General features: G+C 46.3%; 1 protein-coding gene across 1 annotated transcript in view; it reads left to right on the top strand.

Annotated features, from left to right (window-relative positions):
* The window catches only part of LOC120361055 (uncharacterized protein C2orf27A-like), a 29208-nt gene extending 4353 nt beyond the window's left edge, over nt 1-24855 (top strand). Inside the window, exons 2-10 of the mRNA XM_074390983.1 lie at nt 2082-2138; nt 4569-4741; nt 16853-16968; nt 17953-18165; nt 20090-20175; nt 20772-20860; nt 22166-22238; nt 22815-22898; nt 24077-24855. Of these exons, the coding sequence (XP_074247084.1) occupies nt 16869-16968; nt 17953-18165; nt 20090-20124 (348 nt within the window). The 5' untranslated portion in view covers nt 2082-2138; nt 4569-4741; nt 16853-16868 and the 3' untranslated portion in view covers nt 20125-20175; nt 20772-20860; nt 22166-22238; nt 22815-22898; nt 24077-24855. The remainder of the gene's footprint in view (nt 1-2081; nt 2139-4568; nt 4742-16852; nt 16969-17952; nt 18166-20089; nt 20176-20771; nt 20861-22165; nt 22239-22814; nt 22899-24076) is intronic.
* The last annotated feature ends 2147 nt before the right edge of the window (nt 24856-27002 follow it).

Below are 27002 nucleotides of genomic sequence, written 5' to 3'. Positions count from 1 at the left end.
AGAGAAATGTCGCCTATGGTAGGATTTCACCCGAGAGTCACACAAGCCATTTTCTCATGGAGCAACTACATGACGCTCACAGGCAGATGATCCTGCGCAGGTGTGGCTAAGTCATTCCGGGTCAGATTTGAGCTGAGAAGTTTCCCACTGACCAAGGCGGCTTCTGTCCTGCTCACCCCTGTGAGAAGCTCCCCGTTTGTTCCTTGGTCTTCATGCCGGAAAGATGCTCTTGCTTTTGGAAATGCAGAGCTAGGGCTGTCATGGGAGAATGAGGAGACCTCATCTGTCAGGTTTGATCTTCCTTAACTCAGGTTCTTATTCTTCTCTGGATGCAAAATGATCAGGGAGGAGAATATGAGAGCAAGGGTCCCTTACCTGCCCTAGGTGTGCTGAAAAGGGTTTCCTAGTGCAGACCTCCGAGGAGGTCTCCAGGAGCCTGAGACTGGCTGAGTCAGTCCTCACTGAGGCCCAAGCAGCAGGGAAACCTGTGAAGCTTCCCTCTTGTATCGTGGTTTATCCAAAGATTTAGTTTTCATTTCAACCCCCAAATCCTGTCACTTGAAATTCTGAGCCTTGCAGAGAGGTGTTCACTGCTTCAAGTGGTAGAAAAGTCTCCAGATGATCGAGTTCCTGCATCTGTCTGCACTTTCAAATGTCTCTCATTTAGAGATCAGATATGTTTGCAGAGCAGAAACTCTAATAAGGTAGGTGTAGAAGAGTGTGTTATCTAACCAAGGGAGATGAGAGAACGTGAAAGCTTCCCAATCTCCTTCACCTCTAACCCACATGGTCCACATTTCCAAGATACATACAGTTGACGACACGGACAGCAGGGACTGAGGGCTGGAAGTTCCAGGTTTAGAGCCATAGGTTTCTTCATCTTCCTGTCCCACCAGCAGATCTAATCCCCTTAAGCATATCAGAGATAAGGTGTCCTCAGCTGCTGTCTGTCCCTCTATGTGACTCAGTGTCCAACGGCTATGAATGACCTTTTCTTCACAATCAAATTCCGTTGTAGACTCAGCAGTGGACATGGTCCTCCCAAGCACAGGGGTCAGCGTCAGCAGCACAGACTCTGGCCTGTGGGCACAGTGTGCACGTCTCCACACACATTCAGCACAGCCCTACTGTGTGGAAACAGTCCCACTGCCAACAGGGAATACTGTCGTCCTGGGGGTACTTTGTACAAAATTCTTCACAAGCCTCAACAAAGGATCCTGGTTTAGAAATGCTGGCTGGAGACAGCTGACAATCGAATATGAGCATGAGAAGTTCGAGTATTCTTCCTGGCAGCAAACTAACAGCTTCAATAGACATTCCTGGAAATCGGAAATGTGTGACCTTGGACCAGACAGGAGATCATTGTTAATTAGGGAAAGAGTGAGAGAGAAAGAGAGAGAAAGCTGAGCTGTAGCATGTGGAACAGAGGAAGTGGTGCTTAGTACACGATTCTTTCCATTTTTAACCGTTGTATGATTTCAAAATTAAACTAGTATTTTTTTTTTTTTTGCTTCCAGAGTATGCAACATTTTTACTTTGGTAAAGTACAGATAAAATAATGTTTTATCTTTTGAAGGATTTTTAAGTGTGTAATTAAGTACAATAAGTACAGTAAAAATGTTGTGCAAACATCTCCAACCCGAGAGCTTTTTTATCAGCCCAAGCAGAACCTCTGTATCTATTGGACGCTACTTTAGAAACTTTGGACATTGTGGACAAAATGACAATTCACACAATTGAATTAAAAAGAAAATCCCATCTGGGCGCGGTGGCTCACACCACTAATCCTAGCACTTTGGCAGGCTGATATGGGTGTATCACTTGAGGTCAAGAGTTCGAGACCAGCCTGGCAACGTGATAAAACACCGTCTCTACTAAAAATACACAAAAAAAATAGCCGGGTGTGGTGGCAGGCACCTGTAATTCCAGCTACTCAGGAGACTGAGGCAGAAGAATCCCTTGAACCTGGGTGGCCGGGGGGAGGTTGCAGTGAGCTGAGATTGCACCATTGCACTCCAGCCTGGGCAACAAGAGCAAAACTCTGTCTCAAAAAAATAATAAAGTTTTTTTTTTAATCCAAGGGTAAACCAAAGATGCTGTTCACACTTCACCCCCAGCCTCTGTGAAATCTCAGCACGGTAAGAGGGTATGCTTCATCCAGGAACCCAGTTGAGATGCATTCCCTGGGGCCTTTTCTGGGCTATTTCTTCACAAGGAGCAGAGGAATTTCAACAGGACTGTGCTCTCTGAGACAGCTCTCTCCTCTCCTGCAGTACTAGTGATAACTTCTGGGGTCCTCGTTTTCAGTTTACTGGACTGCTCTCCACAATAGTTGAATGCTCCTGGAAGATGAACCAGGATTTGTACAGATCCAGATGGGCACTAGTGGCATTTGTAATATCTGCGCCAGATGGGGATCTCCTGGAACAGAACGCTGTGGCTGCAGGTGCACAGTTGCACCATTCAGACAGATACTGAGGTCTTGTCTATTCCCCTTAGAGAACAGGATGAGAATCCGTGCGCATTCGTGTGGGCCGGACAACAGTATACATTGACACGTTCTCTGCCCAGCATCGTTAGCTCTCCCTTCCCTGTCATGATACCATCATCGGGGCTCAGACTATCTGGACTTCACAGTTGAATCATATATACATGATGGGGACGGTCTGTTGGAAGCTTTTGTGAGATAGATGCACTTTTGAGAGTGGGAAATAAACTAAGACGTTTCCTCCTCCGTATTAGCTGAAATTGGGAGTTTCGTTGTCTGGAGCAGCTGAGAATCTCCTATGTCAGGATCCTGTTTCAGTTTATAAGAAGACAGGAACAATCAGATACAGTTAGACACTTGGATGTACACAACAGAAATTAAGGAAATTCGCTGGTGGCCACCCCAGGTCTACAGTGGCTCATTTTGGTGACAGCTGGCCATCTGAGTTTGTGTTTCCTGGAAGTGGACCCTGAGATAATGATTTGCATGCACAGAGGATTTGGAACCAGTGAGGGAGGCATCACCTGCAGAAGGAGACCATGACCCACAATAGGGTTGTAACTGAGGCTTCAGGCATCCTCACTGGGAGATCTGGAGCTGGACGGCCCTTCTGTGCCATCTTGTATTAAGGCAGGGACTTAGGATCTTGGCCTCAGGCAGTCATCACACCACAGTCTCAAAACTGGGCCTCAATATTAGGAAAAAAACTTTTCTGGAACCAATAGCACTTTCTAGTGAGGGCACAGCTCTGAGCTTCTAGAACCTCCCAACCGTTGTGGGTGGGTGAATTCAGAAAAGCATATCTAGGCAGATGCCACAGTGTCCCTCCTCTGCTTTTCCTGTTTAAAATCCCAGGCTTTCCTGTTGAGCTGAGCTGAGCGTTTGGGGGACTGATGTAGGATGTTTGGAAGAAGGAGTGACCCAGTCACCACCACATGGAATACTAAGGGCAAATGATGGTTGCTATACCTCCCTGATCTTCCATTCAGTTCCTATTTCCCAAGTCACTCCTGAGGCCTGAAAACACCAGTCAATTCTGATTACAGCAGCCCTAGATCCACTCCTACACCTCCTTCTGTTGGGCCAGACTGGAGGGCTGGACAAAGGATGGCCTGGAGGTCTCGGCTCCAGTAGAACTTGGCCAGACCTGCTCATGGCTTTGTCCACAGTCTTTGAGGTGCTGGAGGAAGAAGATAGCACACGTGGGCAAGGGGTTTGCCTCTCACTTTCCCATCTGCCTGTGTCACTGTGAAACTGTCAGTATTTCCAGAAAAACAGTAATAGTCAGCCTCGTCATCAGTCAGGGCCCTGCTGATGGTCAGGGTGGGTGTGTTCCCCGGGGTGGACCCAGAGAATCACTCAGGGATTCCAGAGGGTCACTCACTGTCTTCATATATCACCAGCACAGGGGACTGACCTGGCTTCTGCTGGTACCAATCAGCATAATTTTCCCTCATACATCTCCAGAGCAGGTGAACCTGGCTGTCTGTCCTGGGAACATGGACACGGAGGGTGTCTGTATCAGCCCAGGAGGCCAAAAAGCCTGCAAGAGAGGACAGGAGAGGGGGCTTGAAGATAACAAACACATTTCCAGTGGTGTCACCCTGAGGCTATGGCTGGGCTGAGTTCAGGATTCAGGATAGGACCAACGCAGGGACCTGTGCGGACTGAGCATGGGACAGGTCTTTGGGGCAGCACCTGTGCATAGGGTGAGGAGGGGGAGCAGGAGAGGGGTCCAGGCACTGGTGAGACACCCAGAGCTCTGTCTCCGGAGCCCACAGCACAGCTGGTCTCCCCAGGCCTCTCTTATCTCCTCTCAGGCCCATTGGGGCAGTGCATGTTTCGTGTTTATGCAAATTTACTTCTCTGGGACTCCTCATGGTGAGATGTCACTCAGCTCAGCTCTGGGGACAGCACAAGAAACTAAGAAAGAAGGGGTGAGTCCTCAACTTCCTCATCTGCTTCTCTAATAGGAAAATCAGCCTTGGCCTCCGAGACCTGTGATCACAGTCACCTTCCTGGGGATTAACAACATGTCCCAAACCTGTCCCAAAACTCTGTGTCCTGTGGTCTGTCCTAGGTCACATTGAGCAGGACTTCAGACCTTCCAGGAGCCTGGCCATGGGGCTGAGCTGAGCCCTGCTGAGAGATCACTGACGACACCTGGCTCAAAGGCAAGGGCACCAAAGATGCGTCATCTTCCTCCTCCTCCATCTCCACTCAGGATACTGCAGAATCACTGGGCCCATCATGGTAATTTTATCTACATTACATACTGTGTCCTTAGGACACTTGCTAATCATTGCATTTGGTACAGTTTTGTCATCTGGGCAACCACACGCATTTTGGATGCATCACAAGCTCTAGTCTCATTTCCCATGCGGTGCTGCTCCTTCTGTGGTATCCCCCAACCCCACAGTAGGACAGCAGGTGCCATCCTCAGCTCTTTATTTATTTAATGTTAGTAATGGTATTCTTTTTTTATTGTATTTTAAGTTCTGGAATACATGTGCAGATATTGCAGGATTGTCATAGGTACACGCATGCCGTGGTGATTTGCTGTCTCCATCCCCCTGTCACCTGCATCAGGCATTTCTCTCAATGTTCTCCCTCCCCAACCTCCCCATCCCCACTTTCCCTCCCCAGTCCCCCAACCCCCAAGAGACCCCAGTCTGTGACACTCCCCTCCCTGTGCCCATGTGTTCTCATTGTTCAACACTCACCTATCAGTGAGAACATGTGATGTTTGGTTTTCTGATCTGTGTCAGTTTGATGAGAATGGTGGTTTCCTGATTCATCCACATCCCTACAAAGGACATGAACTCATTTTTTTATGGCTGCATAGTATTCTGTGGTGTTTGTGTGCCACATTTTCTTTGTCCACTCTATCACTGATGGGCATTTGGGTTGATTCTAAGTCTTTGCTATTGTAAACATTGCCATAATGAACATACGTGTGCATACGTCTTTATAATAGAATGATTTATAACCCTTTGTGTATATACCCAGTAATGGGATTGCTGGGTCAAATGGAATTTCTATTTCTAGATCCTTCAGGAATCTTCCACAATGGTTGAACTAATTTACACTCCCAAAAGCTGTGTAAAAGTGTTCCTATTTCTCCACATCCTGTCCAGCAGCTGTGGTCTCCAGATTTTTTAATGATTGCCATTCTAACTGGCATGAGATGGTATCTCACCGTGGTTTTGATTTGCATTTCTCTAATGACCAGTGATGATGAGCCTCTCTTCATATGTTTGTTGGCCTCATAAATGTCTTCTTTTGAAAAGTGTCTGTTCATATCTTTCACCCACTTTTGAATGGGTTTGTTTGTTTTTTTCTTGTAAACCTGCTTTAGTTCTTCGTAGATTCTGGATACTAGTCCTTTGTCAGATGGATAGATCACAAAAACTTTTTTCCATTCTGTTGGTTGCCCGTTCACTCTCATGATTGTTTCTTTTGCTGTGCAGAAACTCTCAAGTTTAATTAGATCCCATTTCTCTATTTTGGCATTTGTTGCCATTGTTTTTGGTGTTTTAGTCACGAAGACCTTACCTATGCCTATGTCCTGATGGTATTGCCTGGGTTTTCTTCTAGGGTTTTTATGTTGTTGGGTCTTACATTTAAATCTTTAGTTCATCTGGAGTTAATTTTAGTGTAAGTTGTAAGGATGGGGTCCAATTTCAGCTCTCTGCACATGGCTAGCCAGTTTTCCCAGCACCATTTATTAACCAGGGAATCATTTCCCCATTGCTTGTTTTTGTCAGGTTTGTCAAAGATCAGATCGTTGTAGATGTGTGGCATTACTTCTGAGGCCTCTGTTTTGTTTCATTGGTCTATATCTCTGTTTTGGTACCAGTGCCAAGCTGTTTTGATTACTGTAGCCTTGTCGTATAGTTTGAAGTCAGGTAGCACATGCATCCAGCTTTGTTCCTTTTGCTTAGGATTGTCTTGGCTATGCTGGCTCTCGTTTGGCTCTGTATGAAGTTTAAAGTGTTTTTTTCCAGTTCTATGAAGAAGGTCAGTGGAAGCTTGATGGGGATAGTGTTGAATCTATAAATTACTTTGGTCAGTATGGCCATTTTCACAATATTGATTCTTCCTAACCATGAACATGGAATGTTTTTCCATCTGTTTTTGTCCTCTCTTATTTCCTTGAGCAGTGGTTTGTAGTTCTCCTTGAAGAGGTCCTTTACATCCTTCATTAGTTGTATTCCTAGGTATTTTATTCTCTTTGTAGCAATTGTGAATGGGAGTTCCTTCATGACTTGGCTCTCAGTTTGTCTGTTATTGGTGTACAGGAATCCGTGTGATTTCTGCACATTGATTTTGTATCCTGAGACTTTGCTGAAGTTGCTTATCATCTTAAGGAGATTTTGGGCTGAGATGATGGGGTCTTTAAATACACAATCATGTCTTCTGCAGATGGAGACAATCTGACTTCCTTTTTTCCTAATTGAATACCCTTTATTTCTTTTTCTTGCCTGATTGCTCTGGCTAGAACTTCTAATACTACATTGAATATGAATAGTGAGAGAGGGCATCCTTGTCTAGTGCAAGTTTTCAAAGAATGCTTTCAGTTTTTGCCCGTTCAGTATGATATTGGCTGTGGGTTTGTGGTAAATAGCTTTTGTTACTTTTTGAAATGTTCCATCAATACCTAGTTTATTGAGAGTTTTAAGCATAAAGGGCTGTTGAACTTTGTCAAAGGTCTTCTCTGCATCTATTGAGATGATCATGTGGCTTTTCTGTTTGGTTCTGTTTATGTGATGGATTACATTTATAGATTTGCATACATTGAACCAGACTTGCATCTCCGGGATGAAGCCTACTCGATTGTGATGGATAGTCTTTTTGATGTTCTGTTGCATTCGGTTTGCCAGTATTTTGTTGAAGATTTTTGCACCAAATTCTGAGTTGAAAATTCTTTTCTTTAAGAATGTTGAATATTGGCCCCATGCTCTTCTGGCTTGTAGGGTTTCTGCCAAGAGATCCACTGTGAGTCTGATGGGCTTCTCTTTGCGGGTGACCTGACCTTTCTCTCTGGCTGCCCTTAGCATTTTTTTTTTTTTTTTTCATTTCAATCCTGGTGAATCTGATGATTATGTGCCTTGGGATTGCTCTTCTTGAGGAATATTTTTGTGATGTTCTCTGTATTTCCTGGACTTGAATGTTGGCCTGCCTTGCCAGGTGGGAAGTTCTGGGTAATATCCTGAAGAGTGTTTTCCAGCTTGGATTCATTCTCCCTGTCACATTCAGGTATACCGATCAAGCATAGATTAGTTCTTTTCACATAATCCCATATTTCTTGGAGGCTTTGTTTACTTCTTTTCACTCTTTTTTCTCTAATCTAGCCTTCTTGTTTTATTTCATTGAGTTAATCTTCAATCTCTGATATCCTTTCTTCTGATTGATCGATTTGGCTATTGAAACTTGTGTATGCTTCATGAAGTTCACATGCTGTTTTTTTCAGCTGCATCAAGTCATTTATGTTCTTCTCTAAGCTGGTTATTCATCTCATAACCTTTTTTCAAGGTTTTTAGTTTCTTTGCATTGGGTTAGAACATGTTCCTTTAGCTGAGAGAAGTTTGTTATTTCCCATCTTCTGATGCCTGTTTCTGTCAATTCGTCAAACTCATTCTCCATCCTGTTTTGTTCCCTTGCTGGTGAGAAGTTTTCATCTCTTGGAGGAGGAGAGGCATTCTGGTCTTTCATGATTTAATTCTTTTTGCACTGGTTTCTTCCCATCTTAGTGGATTTATCTACCTTTGATCTTTGAATTGGTGATTTTGAATGGGTTCTCTGAGTGGACGTCCTTTCTGTTGATGTTGAAACTCTTTCTTTTTGTTTTTTAGTTTTCTTTCTAACAGTCTTGTCCCTCTGCTATGGGACTGCTGAAGGTCCACTCTAGATGTTGCTTGCCTGGGAATCACCAGTGGGGGTTGCAGATCAGCAAGTATTGCTGCCTGATCTTTCCTCTGGTAGCTTCGTCCAGGAAGGGTACCCCCCAGGTGACAGCCAGAGCTGTCCTGTATGAGGAGTCTTTTTGGTTATACAGGGTTTAGGGAGCTGCTTGAGCAGGCAGTCCATTCCTGGTCTGCCTGCAGAGGCGCTGCTGGGCTGTCACGGACTCAGTCTAGCTGCTGTGTAAGCTTCCTCTGGCTTTTGTTTACACAAGTAGGTTTAGACCCACCTCAACAATGGCGGACGCCCTTCCCCTCACCGAGCTCGATCATCCTGATGTGCTGGCTGCAAAAATCTTAATTGAGAGGTCTCAGTTTGCTGGTTTCTGAGGGGTGGGAACTGCCTAGCTGTATCAGCTGTCTCCCTGCTTTGAGCTCCCCCTCCTTCTGGAGAGCAGGTAGCTCTGTCCTGCAGGCTCTGTCAGTGCTAGTCAAAACATTCACCCAGATTCCCGCCCTGCCACGGTTTGCTCTCCTTGGGCTACACCCACTGTCCAACCATTTCCATCGAAATGAACCTGGTACCTTGGCTGGATGTGGAGATCACTCTTCTTCTGCATCTCTCTCACTGGGACTGCACTCCAGAGCTGTTCCTATCTGGCCACCTTGGTGGAATCAGCTCTTCCCTTATTTATTCACTTTTTCTCATCAATGTTTTATGTAAACTTGCAAAAGCACCAGATAATCACACTGGACTGTGAAGATAACTTTAGGGTCCATTGTGTCTCTGAGGATCCCAGGGTCATGGTCTGCACAGGACATGAGCTCCAAAGGGTGGGTGGTCAGTAGTTCCTCCAGCCATGCAGATCCTGTCACAGATCAAAGGACAGCCCCACTGGGGCCACATCTGCACATTGTCATTGTCCAGCTGGAGCCTCTGGAGTTCCTGGAGGCACAGGCCCATGGTCAGGTGGTCTACAGTCTCGGAGACTTTCCGTGGACAGTGTTTTCAGGCTGGAATTCCTTAAATTCAGTGAGGTTGTTTCCATGTGTGGAAATTCAAGTGGAAAGTGACTGACGTTGGTGACTCTTTCTTCCGTATTTTTTATGTCTCCTCTTTACATACTTGTTCAATCCTGTATCCTCATGAACAAGTGAAATAGAACAGAGTTCTAGAAATTCCTTTTGTGTCCTTGCCTACGAAGTCTATCATGTGTGCAATTTTATTGCCACTTTGGATTGATTTATTTTTCTGCATGATATATATAAAACATAGATTTTCTGGTTACCTCACAGGAAATATTGACAGGATGAAGACATTGCACATTTTTCCTGCTGGGTTAAGGATTCTTTGGCATTTCATTCTCTACCTTTGTCTTTTATTGTCGAATTCAGTAAAGTTACTTGAAACCTGCTTGGATTTTCTGTTTGCTTTTACACTTTCATAGTTGAGACCTAAGTAGCCATTTGTCTAAGGTGACATTTTCCCCAGTACTGAGGCAAAGCTGGGGACTCCACCTCATGCCCTATAACTCAGGCCTTTCCTCTATGACTGTAGTGTGTATGAGTGTGAGTGTGTGTGTGTGCGTGTGTGCACGTGCTCGCTCTCTGGAGTGTTCTCTCACGTGTCTTGGGTGCTTCTTTTCTCTTTTGAGAGTTTCTTCACACAGAAATGCTCATGAGTGCATGAACACTTGCAGACTTCAGAGCTCTCTCTTTGTGCAACTCTCTCCTTTTTGACACTCTCCCCACTAGACTTTTTTTTTTTTAATGTGTTGAGTCCCTGGAATCCTACTCTGAGGAGAGGAGTCCATGCATTAGGATTTCAGGATATACTGTCAGGAAAGAAGTGTGGGAGGCGTGACTGGGAATGTGTTACCACTGACCGCTCAGCTAGGAGGCATTTCAAGTTCACCATAAATTAAAACATGGCTTTGAGATTAAGGCCTCTGGCAGTCATTGCTCTAGAACCACATTCTGAAGGAGGCACACTTTTGCAGGAAGCCATTCTTTGTACTCAATGGCATTTTTCAGTGGGAAATTGCTGTCTGAAGCCAGAGATGCCACGTGATGCCACAGTGCTCACTAGGAAAGGCTTTCCTGTTCAGAACATCAGGATGCATGGAGCTGGGGCTGGAGGGTCTCAGTTAAACATGCACAGTTCAGAGAAATAATCCAGGGTATTTGGGCCACAGAGCACAGGCATCGCGTTAGATCCAGTCACCACACAAGAGGAGCTCCAGAGACCATGGACACTCCATGGCTGTCTGTCCCCCTCTTACTGTCCTTCCACTCGGGTCATCTTGAGCCAAGACACACCCAGTCCAAACTACACCAGAACAGCATGGTCCTTCCAGCCTCAAATCCTATCCCGACCTACCTTCTGCAGAGCCTGCCTGGAGGGCTGGAGGGAAGGGCAGCCTGAAGGTCTCAGATCCAGGTGAACTGAGCCAGCCCTGCTGATGGCTTTGTTCACAGTCCTGCTGGGGCTGGAGAGAGAGGGTGGCACAGAGAGGGAAGGGGTTTCTGTCTCACTTCCCCATCTGTCTGTATCACTGTGAGATCAGTCCCACTGCTGTCCGAGGAGTAACAATAATAGTCAGCCTCATCCTCTGCCTGGGCCCCACTGATGGTCAAGGTGGCAGTTGTCCCCGAGCTGGAGCCAGAGAATCGCTCAGGGATCCCTGAGGGCCTCTTGCTGTCTTCATATATCACCAGCACAGGGGTCTGGCCTGGCTTCTGCTGGTACCAATAAGCATATTTTTTTGGCAATGCATCTCCGGAGCAAGTGATCCTGGCTGTCTGTCCTGGCGACACTGACACGGAAGGTGGCTGTGTCAGCTCATAGGAGGCTTCAGAGCCTGCAAGGAAGAACAGGATAGGGAGCTTGAAGACAAAGGACCCATTCCCAGGAGTCCCACCCAGAGACTGTATCTATGCTTTGCTCAGGATTCAGGGCAGGCTCAACTTAGGATCTGTGGGGACTGAGCCTGGGGTCACCACCTGTGCAGAGAGTGAGGAGAGGGAGCAGGAGGGAAGTCCAGGCCATTGTGAGACACCCAGAGCTCTTCCTCCTGGGCCCACAGCACAGCGGGGCTCCCCAGTCCTCTCTTATTCCCTCTCAGGCTTTTGGGGGCAGTCAGTGTTTGGTGTTTATGCAAATTTACATCCTGTGGGACTCCTCCTGCAGAGATGTCACTCAAACCAGCTGTGGGGGCAGCACAGGTGACAGGAGAAAGGGGAAGCAGGATCTGTCGTTAGAAAATCAGCCTCAGCCTTCAAGCCCAGTGATCACAGTCACCTTCCTGGGAACTGACCTCATGCTACTGTACCAAACTTCGCTGACCTGAAGTCTATCCCGGGACAGGCTCAGCAGAGCTGTGGACCTTCCAGGAGGTTGGCCATGGGGCTGATCTGGGCCCTGCTGTGAAACCATAATGACACCTGACTCAGCAGCAGGTGCACAAGAGACCCATCATCTTCCTCCTCCTGGTCCCTCTCAGACTCAGTCCCCTCTCATTTATTTCATCTAAATGCTGGACTGTGTCATTAGAACACTTGCTAATTATTTCAGTAGGAATAGTTGGGTCTTTTAAGCAAGCACACACACCTGTGGAGTCAACAGGGCCTCTGGTCTCATTTTATCCATGGTGCTGCTCCTTCCGTACCAGCCCCCATTGCCACAAGAAGTTAGCAATTGGCCCCCTCAGCTTGTCTTCTACCTATTTATGTTTTTCTCATCAATGTTTTATGTAAACTTGCAAAGAGCAGCAGACTCGACTGAGAATCTAACTTTAAACCCCATGGTCTCCATAAGTCTCTCAGGGACGTGGTCTTTCCAGAGCAAGTGAGCTCCACAGGGTGAGTGGTCCATGGTTACTCCAGCCAAGTCCCTTGTTACTGTCATGTGACAGAGCATGGACAGCCTCGGGGTCAGAGCTGTGGCCTGAGTCAGTTGAGAATCCTCGTCCTTCTGGAGAGCATGTCCTCGTGGAGGCTGGGGATGCCCCATGCTGGGACTGGGGCCCCAAATGCATCTTCACCCCACCCACCTGAGATTCGCTTAGCACGGGAGCCACCCCCTGAGTCTGGGTCTGCCTGGAGCTGGAAGGAGAGGTAGAGGGAGCAGGGGTCGAGTGTATCTGGAAGTGTCCAGGACAGAGGGCTAGGCTCCCCAGGACACTGCTGGACAGGGAGGGACAAGGCCCTGAGAGTGGCAGGAGGCTCAGGCAGCCATCCTGGGTGACGGACTCAGGCCCTGGGAGCCCCATCCCCTCACACTGTGCCCTCTCTTAGAGCACCTTGACCTCGGGACGTCTCCCAGGGTATCCCCTTCCTGAGGAGGCTGCCTAGGCTGACATCTGGGCCCAGGGTCCTCTAGCTGCATTTCCCAGGTGTGGCCTTCACTGTGCCAGGCTTCTATCAGTGTCCTGGGGTGACACTGTGTGAGCCTGACCCTCAGAACGTGGCCACTGCAGCCTGAGGGGATAGGATGAACTGTCTTCACTTTCAGTCTGAGCACTGATTCTTGGACACCTGTTGACCCCCAGGCTGGGCTTCCTCTTTGCCCCTATGGGCAGCCCCAGCCTGGCTCCTGACTGCTCCTGGCTGCAGCTCTGCTGCCCCCATCTGGTGGAGGAGACTCGACCCAGGATCTTTTTCTTCCAGGGGACCCCACAGCTCCTGTCACCTGAGAAGTTGTGGACCAGAGAGTCCAGCCCCATTCTGTGCCAGTGTGACCCAATCCACGCTGCTCAGCCCAGCACAGAGAGTTCACACACAGTGCAGGGAGGCGGGGCAGGTGCAATTGCTGTAAAAGTGCCCCCATTTACACAGCTGTGCACACTCTGACACATAGGCACACACCTGGCCACACCCCCACACATGGATGGCTGCCTTTACACACCTGGGCAGAATCCTACACACGGGCACCCACATTTGCACACCTACACACACTCATGGTCATGCCTGCACACAGGCACCCACATTTACATCCCTGTGCACACTCCTGCACATGAGCACACACATTTACACACCTGCACACACTCCTGCACATGAGCACAACCCTGGGCACACTTTCATACATGGGTACACATCTGGGCACACTCCTATACATGGGCAACCTTGCACACTGTACAGGAGAAAGGGAGCCCATCTTCCAGCTTGCAGGCCTGTTCTGTGGGCCTGCAATTGCAGGGACCTGAACCATCCTGAGAGACATCAGAGTGACTTTGTCTTGTCTACACTCTGTGAGGCACGTTACTCCGCCACTTGCCTTCCCACAGCTGGCCTTGCTTGTGACATCCTGGTGCTGGGAGGAGATGTTCCGTTTTGCAGAATCAGGACAATCTGCTCAAGATTTACAATCCATTTGTGACCTGTGGCCATTTACAGTGGGCAGCATGGAGGCGTGGATGGGTAGGAACAGATGGATGGACATTAGGGCTGGGCCGATGCCACTGAAAGGAAGAGACCCTGGGGTCAGAGAGCAGGGGAACCTCCTACTGTTTACTCTGGGTCAGTCCATTGAGCACAACCGGGAGTCAAATGGGCTGTTAGGATGCAAAGGCCACAGCAGCACTGACCTGGGCATAGGGTAACCAGGAACTATGGTTGGAGGAGAGGAGCAGATAAACTCTCTGCTTATCTGAGACCCTGGTCATACAGGGATGGCCAAAAACTCTCGGGCCAGAAAAACTTCAACACCCTTAGATGAGCTCAGCTGTGTCTTCCCAGCCCCTGACTCTCGCCGCCTCGTGCAGACATTTCAAACCTGGATTCTGCAAACTCCTCCCCTAGCTCTCTAGTAGACTTGACCTTAAAACTGTTTCTGAGATACGGTGAGAGTTAGCAGGCAAATGCCCCAGGGATGCTGGCCTGCACTCCTAGATCTACTTTTAAATCATTAAAGTCTCTCTTTTCCTAACCCCCTGAAACCCTCTGCACTGCTTTCCCTCCATCCCAGGTCCAGTTTTCACGAGTGATGTAAGGAATAATTGCTGCCAACTCAGGAGCAGCTGGGGTGTGCGCGACTGTTACGCACTTTACAAACATGCTCAAGTTATGTCCCTGCAGCCTGACATTCCCTTTAGGTTTTCTTGTGGGGCAAGAGTGATCTTGACTGTAAAGAAGAATAGTATTCCATGGAATGTTTCCTTATACACACACACACACACACACACACACACACACACACACACACACACAAAAGGATAATTTGGAGCATATACATATTTCCACCAAAAAGGTCCTGTTCTTTTTCTGGCAACTTGCCTTGGGCTCTTTATATTTTAACATCTCAAGCTCTTTTCCTTGTCCTATTGTTAAATTCTGTTCTTGACTTTTCATGGATTATAAAAACATTCAACATATTTGAAACTTAAACTGTTTATTCATTTATTCATTTGTTATTCTCAGAACTTCCTTGTTCTCTTCTGTTCTGGCTTCAGTCAAATGCTGATATGAGGACCCTTCTCTCTGAGCCTGCACTGGATAGTCCAGCTCTGGTACAAACTTCCTTGCCCACTTGCCCCTCCCTCTCCCTCGGACTTCGCCTTAGGAGGAGTCTATTCCTGACATACAAAAGCTTACCCGAAACTCAGAGCAAGCAATGCAGATAAACGTTCTGTGATTGTGACACCTGGCTGTCTTTGGCAAACCCATGATCCAATCAAATAGATGAAGTGAGTATGTTCTTATCTAAGGACAGACCTTGGACAGCTGAGGGAGCATCTTCAGAGCAAGGAGGGAGCCTGAGAGCCCAGGGCAGGTTTTGGTCTCAGTTCCCCATGAACCTGGACCACTGTGGAAAGTGTTGCTGCTTGTATATGAGCTGCAGTAATAATCAGCCTCGTCCTCAGCCTGGAGCCCAGAGATGGTCAGGGAGGCCGTGTTGCCGGACTTGGAGCCAGAGAAGCGATTAGGGACCCCTGAAGGCCGACTGCTGACACCATAAATCATGAGTTTGGGGCCTTTGCCTGGGTGCTGCTGGTACCAGGAGACATAGTTATAACCCCCAACATCACTGCTGGTTCCAGTGCAGGAGATGGTGACCGACTGTCCAGGAGACCCGGACACTGAGGGAGGCTGAGTCAGGGCAGACTGAGCCCAGGATCCTGGAAAGAGGAAGAAACACACTCTAGTGAGTCAGTGCTGGGTGCAGGTGAGCCTGAGGAGCATGAGACCAAGGATCAGCCCAGAGGTCCCTGAGTCCCCTTCCCTGGAGGTGTCACCTGTGCCCTGACTGAGGAGGGTGAGGAGGAGCAGATTCCAGGCCATAGTGGAGAAGTCCCCAGAGCACTGCCTCCTGAGACCCCAGCACTGGGCCTGCCCCCGAGCCCTGTCTTATCTCCTCTGCCTCAGAGGAGGGTGGGGCCTCCATGCAAATCTGGGTTGTGAGCTCCATGCCTAACCCCACCCTCCCCTGGGTCTGGGCTCAAAGATTTCTGTTTCCCTTGACAGTGCAGCTCAGCTGAAAAGACGAAAGTCTTTGTTTGTCTATTCTGATGGCAAGTACTTAATTTTTTTGTACCTGATTTGATCAATCAGGAGAGTAAGATCTGCGGAAGCCCCTCACCTGAGTGACCTCCTGGCCCTCCGTGTCTCTGCTGTGTGGTGTCTGTGTCTCTGTGACTCCCAGGCCTGGGCACACCCTGCAGTGCCCTCTGCTGGGCACCCACCTCCAGGCTGTCTCTGCTGTCAGGAAATGGGGCTGCCCACCCCAGGGAACTCTCTCCTGGGTGTTGTTGGTCTCTGGTCTCCCCAGCTGCAGCCTCGTCCATCCCCACCCCCACCCCACACTCTGTGCTAAAGCATCTGCAGCCCTGAATCCCTGGAGCACGTCAGCCACCCCAGGAAATGCACCCACATCCGCACCGGGAAATGTGGGAGGGACCCTGTGGAGGGAACAAGGAGCACCGACAGGGTCACAGTCCTGAGACGGAATCTGCTGCTCCCAATCCTGCCCTTCCCACTCACGAGCAGGCGACTTGTCCTTCTAGCCTCTGGTTCTCAGCCTGGGAAATGGGACAACAGAGTCCACTGTGCACACAGGTGATCCATGGGGATATGACCCAGCAGGACAAAGGGAGTTTGCTAGCAGGCCTTTCTGTGTGCACCAGAGTGATATGTATTGTGAATGGTTGATTTATTGAAAAAAGTATTTCCATTTTGTTGTGATTGACGTGTCAGGTCACAGAGATGCGTGTTTCCTGCTTTCTTGCTTTCCCCCATCTGAGCACATCCTCAGGACAAACTAAAGCTGACCCCTCTAACCCTGCAACACTGCAGACACACAGACATTTGATAAATACATTTTTGTTTGTTTTTCTCAAAATGCTTTTAATCTTTTTTCATCTTTCCCCATTAATATGAAAATTCTTACAATGTTTCATATTAAAATAAATATTAATTGATTCAGATTTAATTTAAATATTATACACTATCCTGTCTTTCCACCTAGATTCTTCCCTGAAACCATGGCAAGTGCATGGAGCAGCTCTCTGAGCACCAGGAAAGGAAATGGCCGTGCGCAGCAGTTTGGGATGGCCGCAGCAGATGAACTTCAACAGAGTCAGTGTGAGACTCCTGGATTTCCTCAGTGTCCCATGGCTGGGATTCCAGACAGCCCCAAACCTGAAAGGCACAAACCTGAAAACACAAAGAAGTCCAGAAAGCCCTCTTGTTCAGCATTGAACATAGAAAAGAAAACTTATTTGGTTCAAAGTGAAGGCTCAGTCCCCTGCACACGGAGTGGGTCACCGCTGTGTTCTCATCTCTCTTACACCAGCACCTCTCCCTGGGTTCACACTGATGTCCTGTGGGTGGACATGGGGCTTCCTGCCCCAGGTCACTCCACAGCCCCTGGACCCTGAAGGCAGAGAAAACCAGCACTGTTCAGTCCCAATATGATGTGAGCCTCATGGGAATCCCACTGTCTGGTCACGGCATTAGAAATACAAAGAAGCAAATGAGTTTAAGTAATATATTTTATTTACCTAGCATATTAAAATAGTATCACTTTCATACGTAATCTAAGGACAATAATTTATGAAAAATTTTCTATACTTTGCATGGCTATTATTATTATTTGAAAAATGTGATGTGAATGGCCTTCCTCTTTACAAGGATGAGCTGTGGTGGCTTTTTAAGTGTCAAAATTGATAGGCTGAAGGAGGGGTGAAAATAATAATTTATTTGCACAGGATGTGAAGGGTGGAGGTGGGCAGTGTCCACCTCCCTCAGATCTCAGAGCACCTGGCATCCCCACATCTCCAGGCTCCTGCTTCTAGAGGGCCCAGAGTGACAGCCTTTTCCCACAGTGCGGATGCAGGCTCATCCCTCATGATCCCATCTGGGCCACAGCTGTGTATTGTCCTTGTCCAGCTGGAGCCTCTGGAGTTCCTCAAAGCACAGGCACATGGTGAGGTGGCCTGTAGTCTCAGAGGCTTTCTGCATGCAGTGTTTTTAGGCTGGAATTACTTAAATTCAGTGAGACTGTTTCCATGTGTGGAAATTCCAGTGAAAAATGACTGTCATTGGTGAATCTTTCTTCTTTTCCAGCTCCTGCTCCATGTGCAGCAATACAGGACCTTCCAGGGCTAGCTGATGAGGCCATGCCAGCACCAGGGGAAGAGCCCCCTTCAGGGACAGAGCTGGAGCTAGAGGCAGCTCCAGAGCCCTCCTGCCCCTGCCCTAAGGAGCTGCCTGACATTGTGGCACCTGCTCTAGACACTGGCCTCAGCCCTGGAGCTGAAAGCATGACTGGAGCAAGAGGTGAGAGACAGCGGGTGGCCATCACGGCCCCAGCCAGCAGCTCCCATGCTGCTCTGTGTCCTGGACACAGTGGGAGACACGGAGGCCAAGACCAGGGTGTGTGGCCTGGGCTCCTCTGCCTCATCGGAGAGAGGCTTCTGTCATCTGGCTGAGCTGCAGCCCTGCAGCTGAAGGACCTGCTGCTGCTGCTGCTGCTGGGATTGTTTGCTGCCTGCAAGAGGCGCTGGAGAGCAGGAAAAGAAGCCTGGGAGGAGGGGTCCCTAATGTCAGATGGTGTTTTTGAGGCTATCCCAAAAATCTCTGATAGTCATGTCTCTTTGTTGTGGTTGTTTGTATGATGAAATTACCATCTAATCAACTGTTATTGGAAATCTTCCAGGTGCGGCTTTTAGAAAACCTTGACCTACTTTTGGTCTTTTCACTCTCTGGTTTATTGTGGAAAGAAGGATTGTTGAGGTTAATTCCTCCTGCAGATCGATTGCCTTTTGCCATCAAAGATTTGGCCGCACAGGGTTTCCAAAAATTACGTGTACAAGTCGGTATGCTGGTACTTTAGCTAATCTGGGTGTCAAAACAGAATGACATAGACTAGGTCGCAGAGAAACAAATTTATTTCTCATGGTTCTGGAGATGGTAAAATCCAAGGTCACGTGGTCAGCAGATGTCATGTCTGGTGAGGGCTTGCTCCTGGTTCGTAGACTGCCATCTGTTTACTGCGTCCTCACATGACAGAAGGAATCAGGGAACTCCCAGCAGTCCCTTTGATAGGGACACTGATCCCATTCATGGAGGCTCTGCTTTCATGACCTAATCACATTCCAAGGCCTCACCTCAAAATCCTATCGCATAGGGAACTCGATTTTAACACAAGAATTTGAGAGGACAATAAGATTTGATCTATAGCGTCAGGTCACCCTGAGCCCTTTGCACCTACAGGAAATCTCTGATCTTCTATAACTATTTGCTGGGGGCTCTGGGTTGAGGGAAATATTTGATTGCAGCTCTTGATTCAGCTGGGTCCAAGCTTAAAATCTCGATTTGACCACATAACTTGTTCATGAGACAGAGGGAACTTTAGTGGCAAATGGCCATTTGGAATTTTAGGAGGATTGATGGTGGAGGGCTTGGGACGCGGGTGAGAAGTGGAAGGAGGAGAAGATGAAGGTGCAGAAGGAGAGACAGCAGAATGTGAAAGGGGAAGGGGAACTCTGGATATAAGTGTCAACTACAGGGCAAGGAAGGTAATTTTTCTTGCATTCTAAACCCGGATCCAATATCAAGTCAGCATCACTTGTGGAATACATTTTTTCAATGCATAGTCCTAGGTTCTGGAAATTTTGACTTTATAAATCTGAAGGAGTGCCAATTTATATGTATTTATGATAAGAATTTTGGATAATTCTGATAAAATTAAACAGCAAAGCAGAGCTTGATAACCACTGGTTTGGGACGTATCTCTGGAAGACATTTGATTATATAAAATAATCACAGAAAACCGAGGAGGAACTGTTTATTTAAAAATGCTTGCATGTAATTCAACTCTTTCTGGACATGTAGTTCGACCACATATTGGGTCTCTACACTACTAAAATTGGAAGTGTGCCAAACACTTTTAAAAAATCAGGTAGACAGAAGGAGTTGGAGAGAAAAGAAAACTGACAATTGTCTGTTAAGAGGAGAAGAGAAGGGGAAGGAAGTAGCATATTTTTGTACATGATTTGATGGCATTTAAATTATAGGCCCAAACAGTGTTTCTAAGAAAGTCAATAATACAGGTTTTCAGAGTGCAGTGCCAACAGTGATTTCCTGGGAAAGAGAAGTGTACTCTGTCTTGCTCTGAAATGTTAAACAGGCACAAAAGAAAGAGTCATTCTTTAAGAAGTGTGAGCTGTATTGCTGCTGAATTATTTTATCTCATCCCTAGGTGGCAATAAAAGGGCTGTAAAGTGCTCAGGATGAACACAAAGTCCTCAGCTATCGGTCACATCTTCAGGGGCCGCATTATCAGAGGTATGGGTGGCAGTGGTGGAGTGGGTGGCTATTTGCTTCTGACAGGGTGTCTGCTAATGTATTAAACAAATAGTATGGCATATATTTTATTAAGAAATCCGTTAAAAATGAAGTAAAATTCAAGTTCATGTTCTTAACAGGAACACTATCTGCTATAGCAGCAAAACCAAAAGGCTTAAGGACCAAAAATATTCATTAACTACAAACATTTTCATATAAACAATGTGAGCATCTGTGTGTGACAGTAACTCACATGCCCAAAATGTTTTTAACTGAGATTGAAGTGGCTTTCTACATAACAAATGTTATCGCTGTATTCTGAGATGATATGTTATTTGTCTATGGACACTATAAATAAGTTACTCATTATTTATTCAACAAATAATTCTGTTGAATCTACAAAATTGTGTTTTTTATTTTAGGCACTATATATAGACTTGAGGCAAAATACAGTATTTTTTCTTCGTGGTTGATTAAAAATACAAAATATATATTAGATAGAGGTTGTACTGCTGAAAACAGGCAGAGACTGAGTTGCTAATTAAAAAATCAGAAAACCCAGTGTAATTATTTGAACTAATGATATTTTAATACAGGTCCCTGGTGTTTTCTTGTGGAAATATATATGGAATATGTATGAAATTTCAGGTGATTGGCATCTGAATGTTTAAATATAGCAGGCATGGTGAGTTTTCCAAAGACATTCTTCCAACTTCCCTGCCCATCAGATACTCATCAGATACTGTGTGGAACCACGGCCTCTCCAGCAACCTGTAGTACAAGTCTTTGTAAAGTGTGTCAGTTAAATGGGTTTAGGTTTTGTATCTATTATTAAAAGAAAATGGAATACCTAGCCTTCAGACGCAAGGCACGCAGAGACCCAGGTTTGAAGTGTGTCCCGATCCTAGAATTAAAACTAATCCCATTTGTGCCTCCACTGTTCACTAAAAAATTTCTGTAAGAATCTAGACACCAGACACTCCTTCAAGAAACCTCTCCAATATGGCATCTCACCTACTCACTTTAAGAAAATTGCTCTTATCAAAGCACAAATGAAATCCATATTTTTAAATTATGAATTGAAGCATAATTCCTCAGCCTTTGTCTTAATTTATGTATCAGCAGCATTTAATGCAGTTGATCTTGGAATTCCAGAACTCTTTACCTGTATTACCTCTTGATGTTTTTGATAATTACCCTTAGTACTTTTTTGCTGGTTTCTTCTCATGTTTACCACTTTTTAAGTGTTAGATAACCACTAGGCTGAGGACTTTGACTTCTCTTTAACTTTGCTTTCTTACGAATTTTTGTGTCATTCATTTCTTGATATTTTATATATACCATAACTACACCCAACACTGTCTGACTTCTCCACCTGGATGTCTGTTAGAAATGTCACAATTAATAAGTCCACATGGAGCCACTGACACTCCCCAAACTTGCTCTTCCCCATTCTGTTTAATAGTAACACCCATTTTATAGTTTCTCAGCTCAAGATGCTTGGGGTCCCCTTTTAATTCTCTCCGTCTCTGCAGCTCTGTCTTGTCTCTCTGTATGTGTCTGGTTCTCATCCTCTCTTTCTCCTTCACACACACACACACACACACACACACACACACACACTTTCAGATCTGACATGTATGAAAATTCTGCCACTTTACCTTTAAAGTGCAGTAATCCCAAATGGTATTTGCTATTCACCTTCCCACCCTCACTACGTGGTGACTGTGGTGCTTCTCTCACAAGGCCAGAGCTCTACTGCAGAGATTTATTGGGGAAAATAATGAGAACTATTAAAATTCTTATTTCAGGGGTGCTGAAAATACAGGCTAGCCACAGTCTATGTGAATTTAAGCTTCTATCATTGAGCTATTTTTCAATCCAGTCTCCACACAGCAAGCACAGTATGCAGTCAGAATTCCATCCATATCATAACATTCCTGTTTTAAAGTCCCTAATCAATGACTTTTCTTCCTCATTAATCTTTAAGCTTAACGAAGCTGGGCAACTACGTGTATTTTTCCATTGACCTATCTTCAGAGCTGGAGATCACTTGGTGCAAGGTAAGTGATCAGTAAATACTTTCAAATAGCAGAATCAATTATAAATAGTTTTATTTCTTTGATCATATGTTTAGTCTGAAAAATAAAGGAAACAGATTTGTCAAGAGAATTCTGTTTTGATTTTATTATCCCTTGATTAGATTAGCTGTGTTGGTATAAATTTCAGTGTGGGACGACGTAAGCATTTTCTAAATTTTAAAAGAAAAGGCAAGGAGTTTAAATATCTGCTTCTTATATTTAAGGAATAAAAAAAAAGACAAACTTGTCTTTTAAAGTACATTTTGCATATGTATACCATCTAAATTTATTTTTCTTTCTTTATTCTTGAATACTTTTTAAAGGTATTCATGTTCTCATTTTTCAAAATCCACTTCAGTGATAACATTATAAAATATCTGTGCAACTTTCTTAAGAATATCATGCACACCAATGTTCACTGCAGCACTGTTTACAATAGCAAAGACTTGGAACCAACTCAAATGCCCATCAATGATAGACTGGACAGGGAAAATGTGGCACCTATACACTAGGGAATACTATGCAGCCATAAAAATGATGAGTCCATGTCCTTTGTAGAGACATGGATGAACCTGGAAACCATCATTCTCAGCAAACTGACACAAGAACAGAAAATCAAACACCGCATGTTCTCACTCATAGGTGAGTGTTGAACAGTGAGAACACATGGACACAGGGAGGGGAGCATCACACACTGAGGTCTGTGGGAGGGGACTAGGGGAGGGACAGTGGGGGTGGGAGTTGGGGAGGGATAACATGGGGAGAAATGCCAGATATAGGTGATGGGGATGGAGGCAGCAAACCACATTCCCATGTATGTATCTATGCAACAATCCTGCATGTTCTTTACATGTACCCCAGAACCTAAAATGCAATAATATATATATATACACACACACACATATGAATATCTTGGTGTTCCACTGAATAGCTTGCCAAATAATATATTAGCAATACAATTTTCTCCTTCCTTCCTTCCTTCTTTTCCTTCCTTCCTTCCTTCCTTCCGATGGCCCAACCTCATGCCCTGTAACTCAGGCCTTTCCTCTGTGACTGTAGTGTGAATGTGAGTGTGAGTGTGTGTGTGCGTGTGTGTGTGGGGGGGGCTGTGTGTTCTCTGTAGGGTTTCCCTCAAGTGTCTTTAGGTGGTTCTTTTCTCTTTCAGAGGGAGTTTCTTTACACACAAGTGCTCACTAGTGCATAACTATTTGCAGACTTCAGAGTTCTCTTCTTGTGCAACTGTCTCCTCTTTGATACTCTTCCTGCTAGGATGTTTTAATTTTTATTTTACAATTTTTCATTTCCCTAGAATCCTACTCTGAGAGGGAGGGTTCCATATAGTAGGGTTTCAGGATATACTCACAGGAGAAAAATGTGGGAGGCGTGACTGGGAATATGTTACAATTGACCATTCAGCTAGGAGGCATTTTAAGGTCATCCTAAATTAAAGCATGGCTTTGGGATTAAGGCCTCAGGAAGTCATTGCTCTAGAACCACATTCTGAAGGAGGCACACTTTTGCAGGAGGCTGTTATTTGCACTCAGTGGCATTTTTCAGTGGGAAAGAGCTGTGGAAAGCCAGGGATGCCACGTGATGCCACAGTGCTCACTAGGAAAGGCTTTCCTGTTCAGAACATCAGGATGCATGGAGCTGGGACTTGAGAGTCTCAGTTAAACATGCACAGTTCAGAGAAATAGTCCAGGGTATTTGGGCCACAGAGTACAGGCACTGTAGTAGATCCAGTCACCACATAAGAGGAACTCCCGAAACCATGGACACTCCATGGCTGTCTGTCTACCTCTTACTGTCCTTCCATTCAGGGCATCTTGAGCCAAGACACACTCAGTCCAAACTACAGCAGAAGAGCATGGTCCTTCCAGCCTCAAATCCTATCCCGACCCACCTTCTGCAGAGCCTGCCTGGAGGGCTGGAGGGAAGGGCAGCCTGAAGCTCTCAGATCCAGGTGAACTGGGCCAGCCCTGCTGATGGCTTTGTTCACAGTCCTGCTGGGGCTGGAGAGAGAGGGCGACACAGAGAGTGAAGGGGTTTCTGTGTCACTTCCCCATCTGTCTGTATCACTGTGAGATGGGTACCACTGCTGTCCCAGGAGCCACAGTAATAGTCAGCCTCATCTTCCACCTGAGCCCCAGTGATGGTCAAGGAAGCTGTGTTTCCTGAGCTGGAGCCAGAGAATCGGTCAGGGATCCCTGAGGGCCGGTTGTTGTTACCATAGATGACCAGCACAGGGGCCTGGCCCGGCTTCTGCTGGTACCAGCCTGGATAATAGCTTCTGAGGCTCTCTCCCTGGCAGGTGATCCTGACTGTCTGTCCCAAAGCCACAGACACTGAAGGGTCCTGAGTCAGCTCAGAAGAAACCACAGAACCTGCAAAAGAGGACAGGAGAGGTGAGGATAAGGGTTTCACCTCCAGAGCCCCACACCCTACACCACTCCCTGTGCTGAGCTGAAGCTCCGGGTCAGCTGACGCAGCCACTGTGGTAATATGGAGTGAGCCCTGGGAGGCAGCACCTGTGCAGAGAGTGAGGAGTGTAAGCAGGAGCGGGGTCCAGGCCATGGTGGAGACACCCCAGAGCTCTGCCTCTGAGCCCACAGCTAAGGAGGAACCTCCAGGCCTCTCTTATCATAGGAAGGGGAGGCTCTTCATGCAAATCTACTTCCTTTATTTTTGTGTCTTGTTTGGTGGCTCTGGTCAGCAGTGGATGCAAATCTGTTCTCCATTCCCTGAAATATTTGTCCTGGTTCTTGTGTTAGCCCTGAGCCTAAGGGCCTTCTCTGAGCAATTTCTCCACATCAGAAGAAGGACCAAGTGTGTTTGTATTTTCGGATTTACTAAAGAGAGCCTCAAAGGACGCAGCAGTCATGCCCTTTGCACTTGAGCATTACCAGGGGACTTGGACTCATTAGGGGCGTCAGACTAGACCTCACAGTGCCCCCTGGTGCACACAGCGTGAATGGCATTTTCTATACATCACTAGATCACTCAGAAGGGCTGCTTGTTAGCCTATAGTACATGCCAGATGCATTGGTGAGACCTTTACAAGAGTTACCTCAAAAAGATTTTTACAATATGCAATAGGATGATGGGAGCCCTATGCTCAAAGCCCATCTTTATCAGCTGGGCGCAGTGGCTCAAGCCTGTAATCCCAGCACTTTGGGAGGCCGACGTGGGTGGATCACGAGGTCAAGAGATCGAGACCATCCTGGTCAACATGGTGAAACCCCATCTCTACTAAAACTACAAAACACTAGCTGAGCATGGTGGGGTGTACCTGTAATCCCAGCTACTCAGGAGGCTGAGGCAGGAGAATTGCCTGAACTCAGGAGGAGGAAGTTGTGGTGAGCCGAGATGGCGCCATTGCACTCCAGCCTGGGTAACAAGAGTGAAACTCCGTCTCAAAAAAAAAAAAGCCCATCTTTATTCGTGAATCATTATTAGGAGGGTAAATGTTTTTCCCTCGTGCTCCAGACAGTAGTGAGTGGAGTCCAGATTCCATCTAGGAGATGCCCCTCAGAGCCTGGCCTTCCAACCCCGCCCCGCCCCCCCGCGCCCCACCCCACCTCCCGCGCCCTGCTCCATCTCTTCCTCATCCAAGGTCTTTCGGTCCATCTTGTTTTTATTTGCTAGAGCTCCCACAAGGAGATTCAAAAGAACTAGTGACCTAAATGGCAGAAACGTATTTTCGCCCAGTTTAGAAGCTGGAAAATCCACGATAAAGGTGTTGGCGGGTTTGGTTTCCCTGAGGCCTCTCTCCTTGGCCTGCAGGTCGCTGCGCCCTTGCTGTGTCTTCACATGGTCGTTCCTCTGCACGCTCACCTCTGGTGTCTCATTTCTGTGCGTGAGAAGTTTTTCTTCCTAGGCGGAAACCAGTCAGATTAGATAAGAATCCACCCTAATTTCATCAATAGCACTTCGTCATCTCTTTAGAACCCCATGTGCAATTTTGGTCACACACCGTGTTACAGTTTCAATGATGAATTCTGGGGGACATAATTTAGTCAGTGACTTCCCCACCCTATGGACTCCAAAAAACTCTCCCTTGCAAAAACATTCACCTCATCCCAAAAGCCCAACTCCTAAACATAACTCTAAGACCTAATTCTAATTTATATATCATTCATATCAAGTGTGGGTGAACCCCCAGGGTGATTCATGCTGAGAATTTAAAGGAAAACAGCTTTGGAGGGGGTTATCTCCAGTCTCCTGTTCTCATCTGGGTGTCCAGAAAAGTAAATTCCTACTTCATTAAGATAGAAGTAAAAAGTGAGTTAACATCAGCAACATTTTTGAGTTAGATGTGAAAAATTCACATTTGTGCATTCTTAAAATAATTTAGAGTATATAATAATTTAAATGATCATAAAATTGAATTTTATAATCAGTTGCCACTGGCTATTTCTGACAGCGTTGGGGAAAGAGCCATAGTTGATACAGAAAATATAAGAAAAAAAAGTTTAATTGTTTTTAGAGCAGAATATGTCCCAGGTAACTAAGATATATCATACACAGAAATAATATAATCCAAAGATAATTAAAATCTTGTAAGCATATTAAATTACTAAATCCAATTTTAGCATTGAGCATCAACAGTTTGGTGTGCCCATGAAGAACCCTCTCAACGGTTATATAAAAGGATAATTGTTTCCTACTTCACCTTAGAGTTTATTTGTGGCTTAACGGTGCATTAACTGTGTGAGAGAAGGAGGTTTCAGAAGATATTTCCTTCAT

This window comes from Saimiri boliviensis, chromosome 21 (assembly GCF_048565385.1).
Source record: "Saimiri boliviensis isolate mSaiBol1 chromosome 21, mSaiBol1.pri, whole genome shotgun sequence".
Taxonomy (NCBI): Eukaryota; Metazoa; Chordata; class Mammalia; order Primates; family Cebidae; genus Saimiri; species Saimiri boliviensis.
Note: the sequence above shows the minus strand (reverse complement) of the source record. Positions and strands in the feature narration are given on the sequence as shown.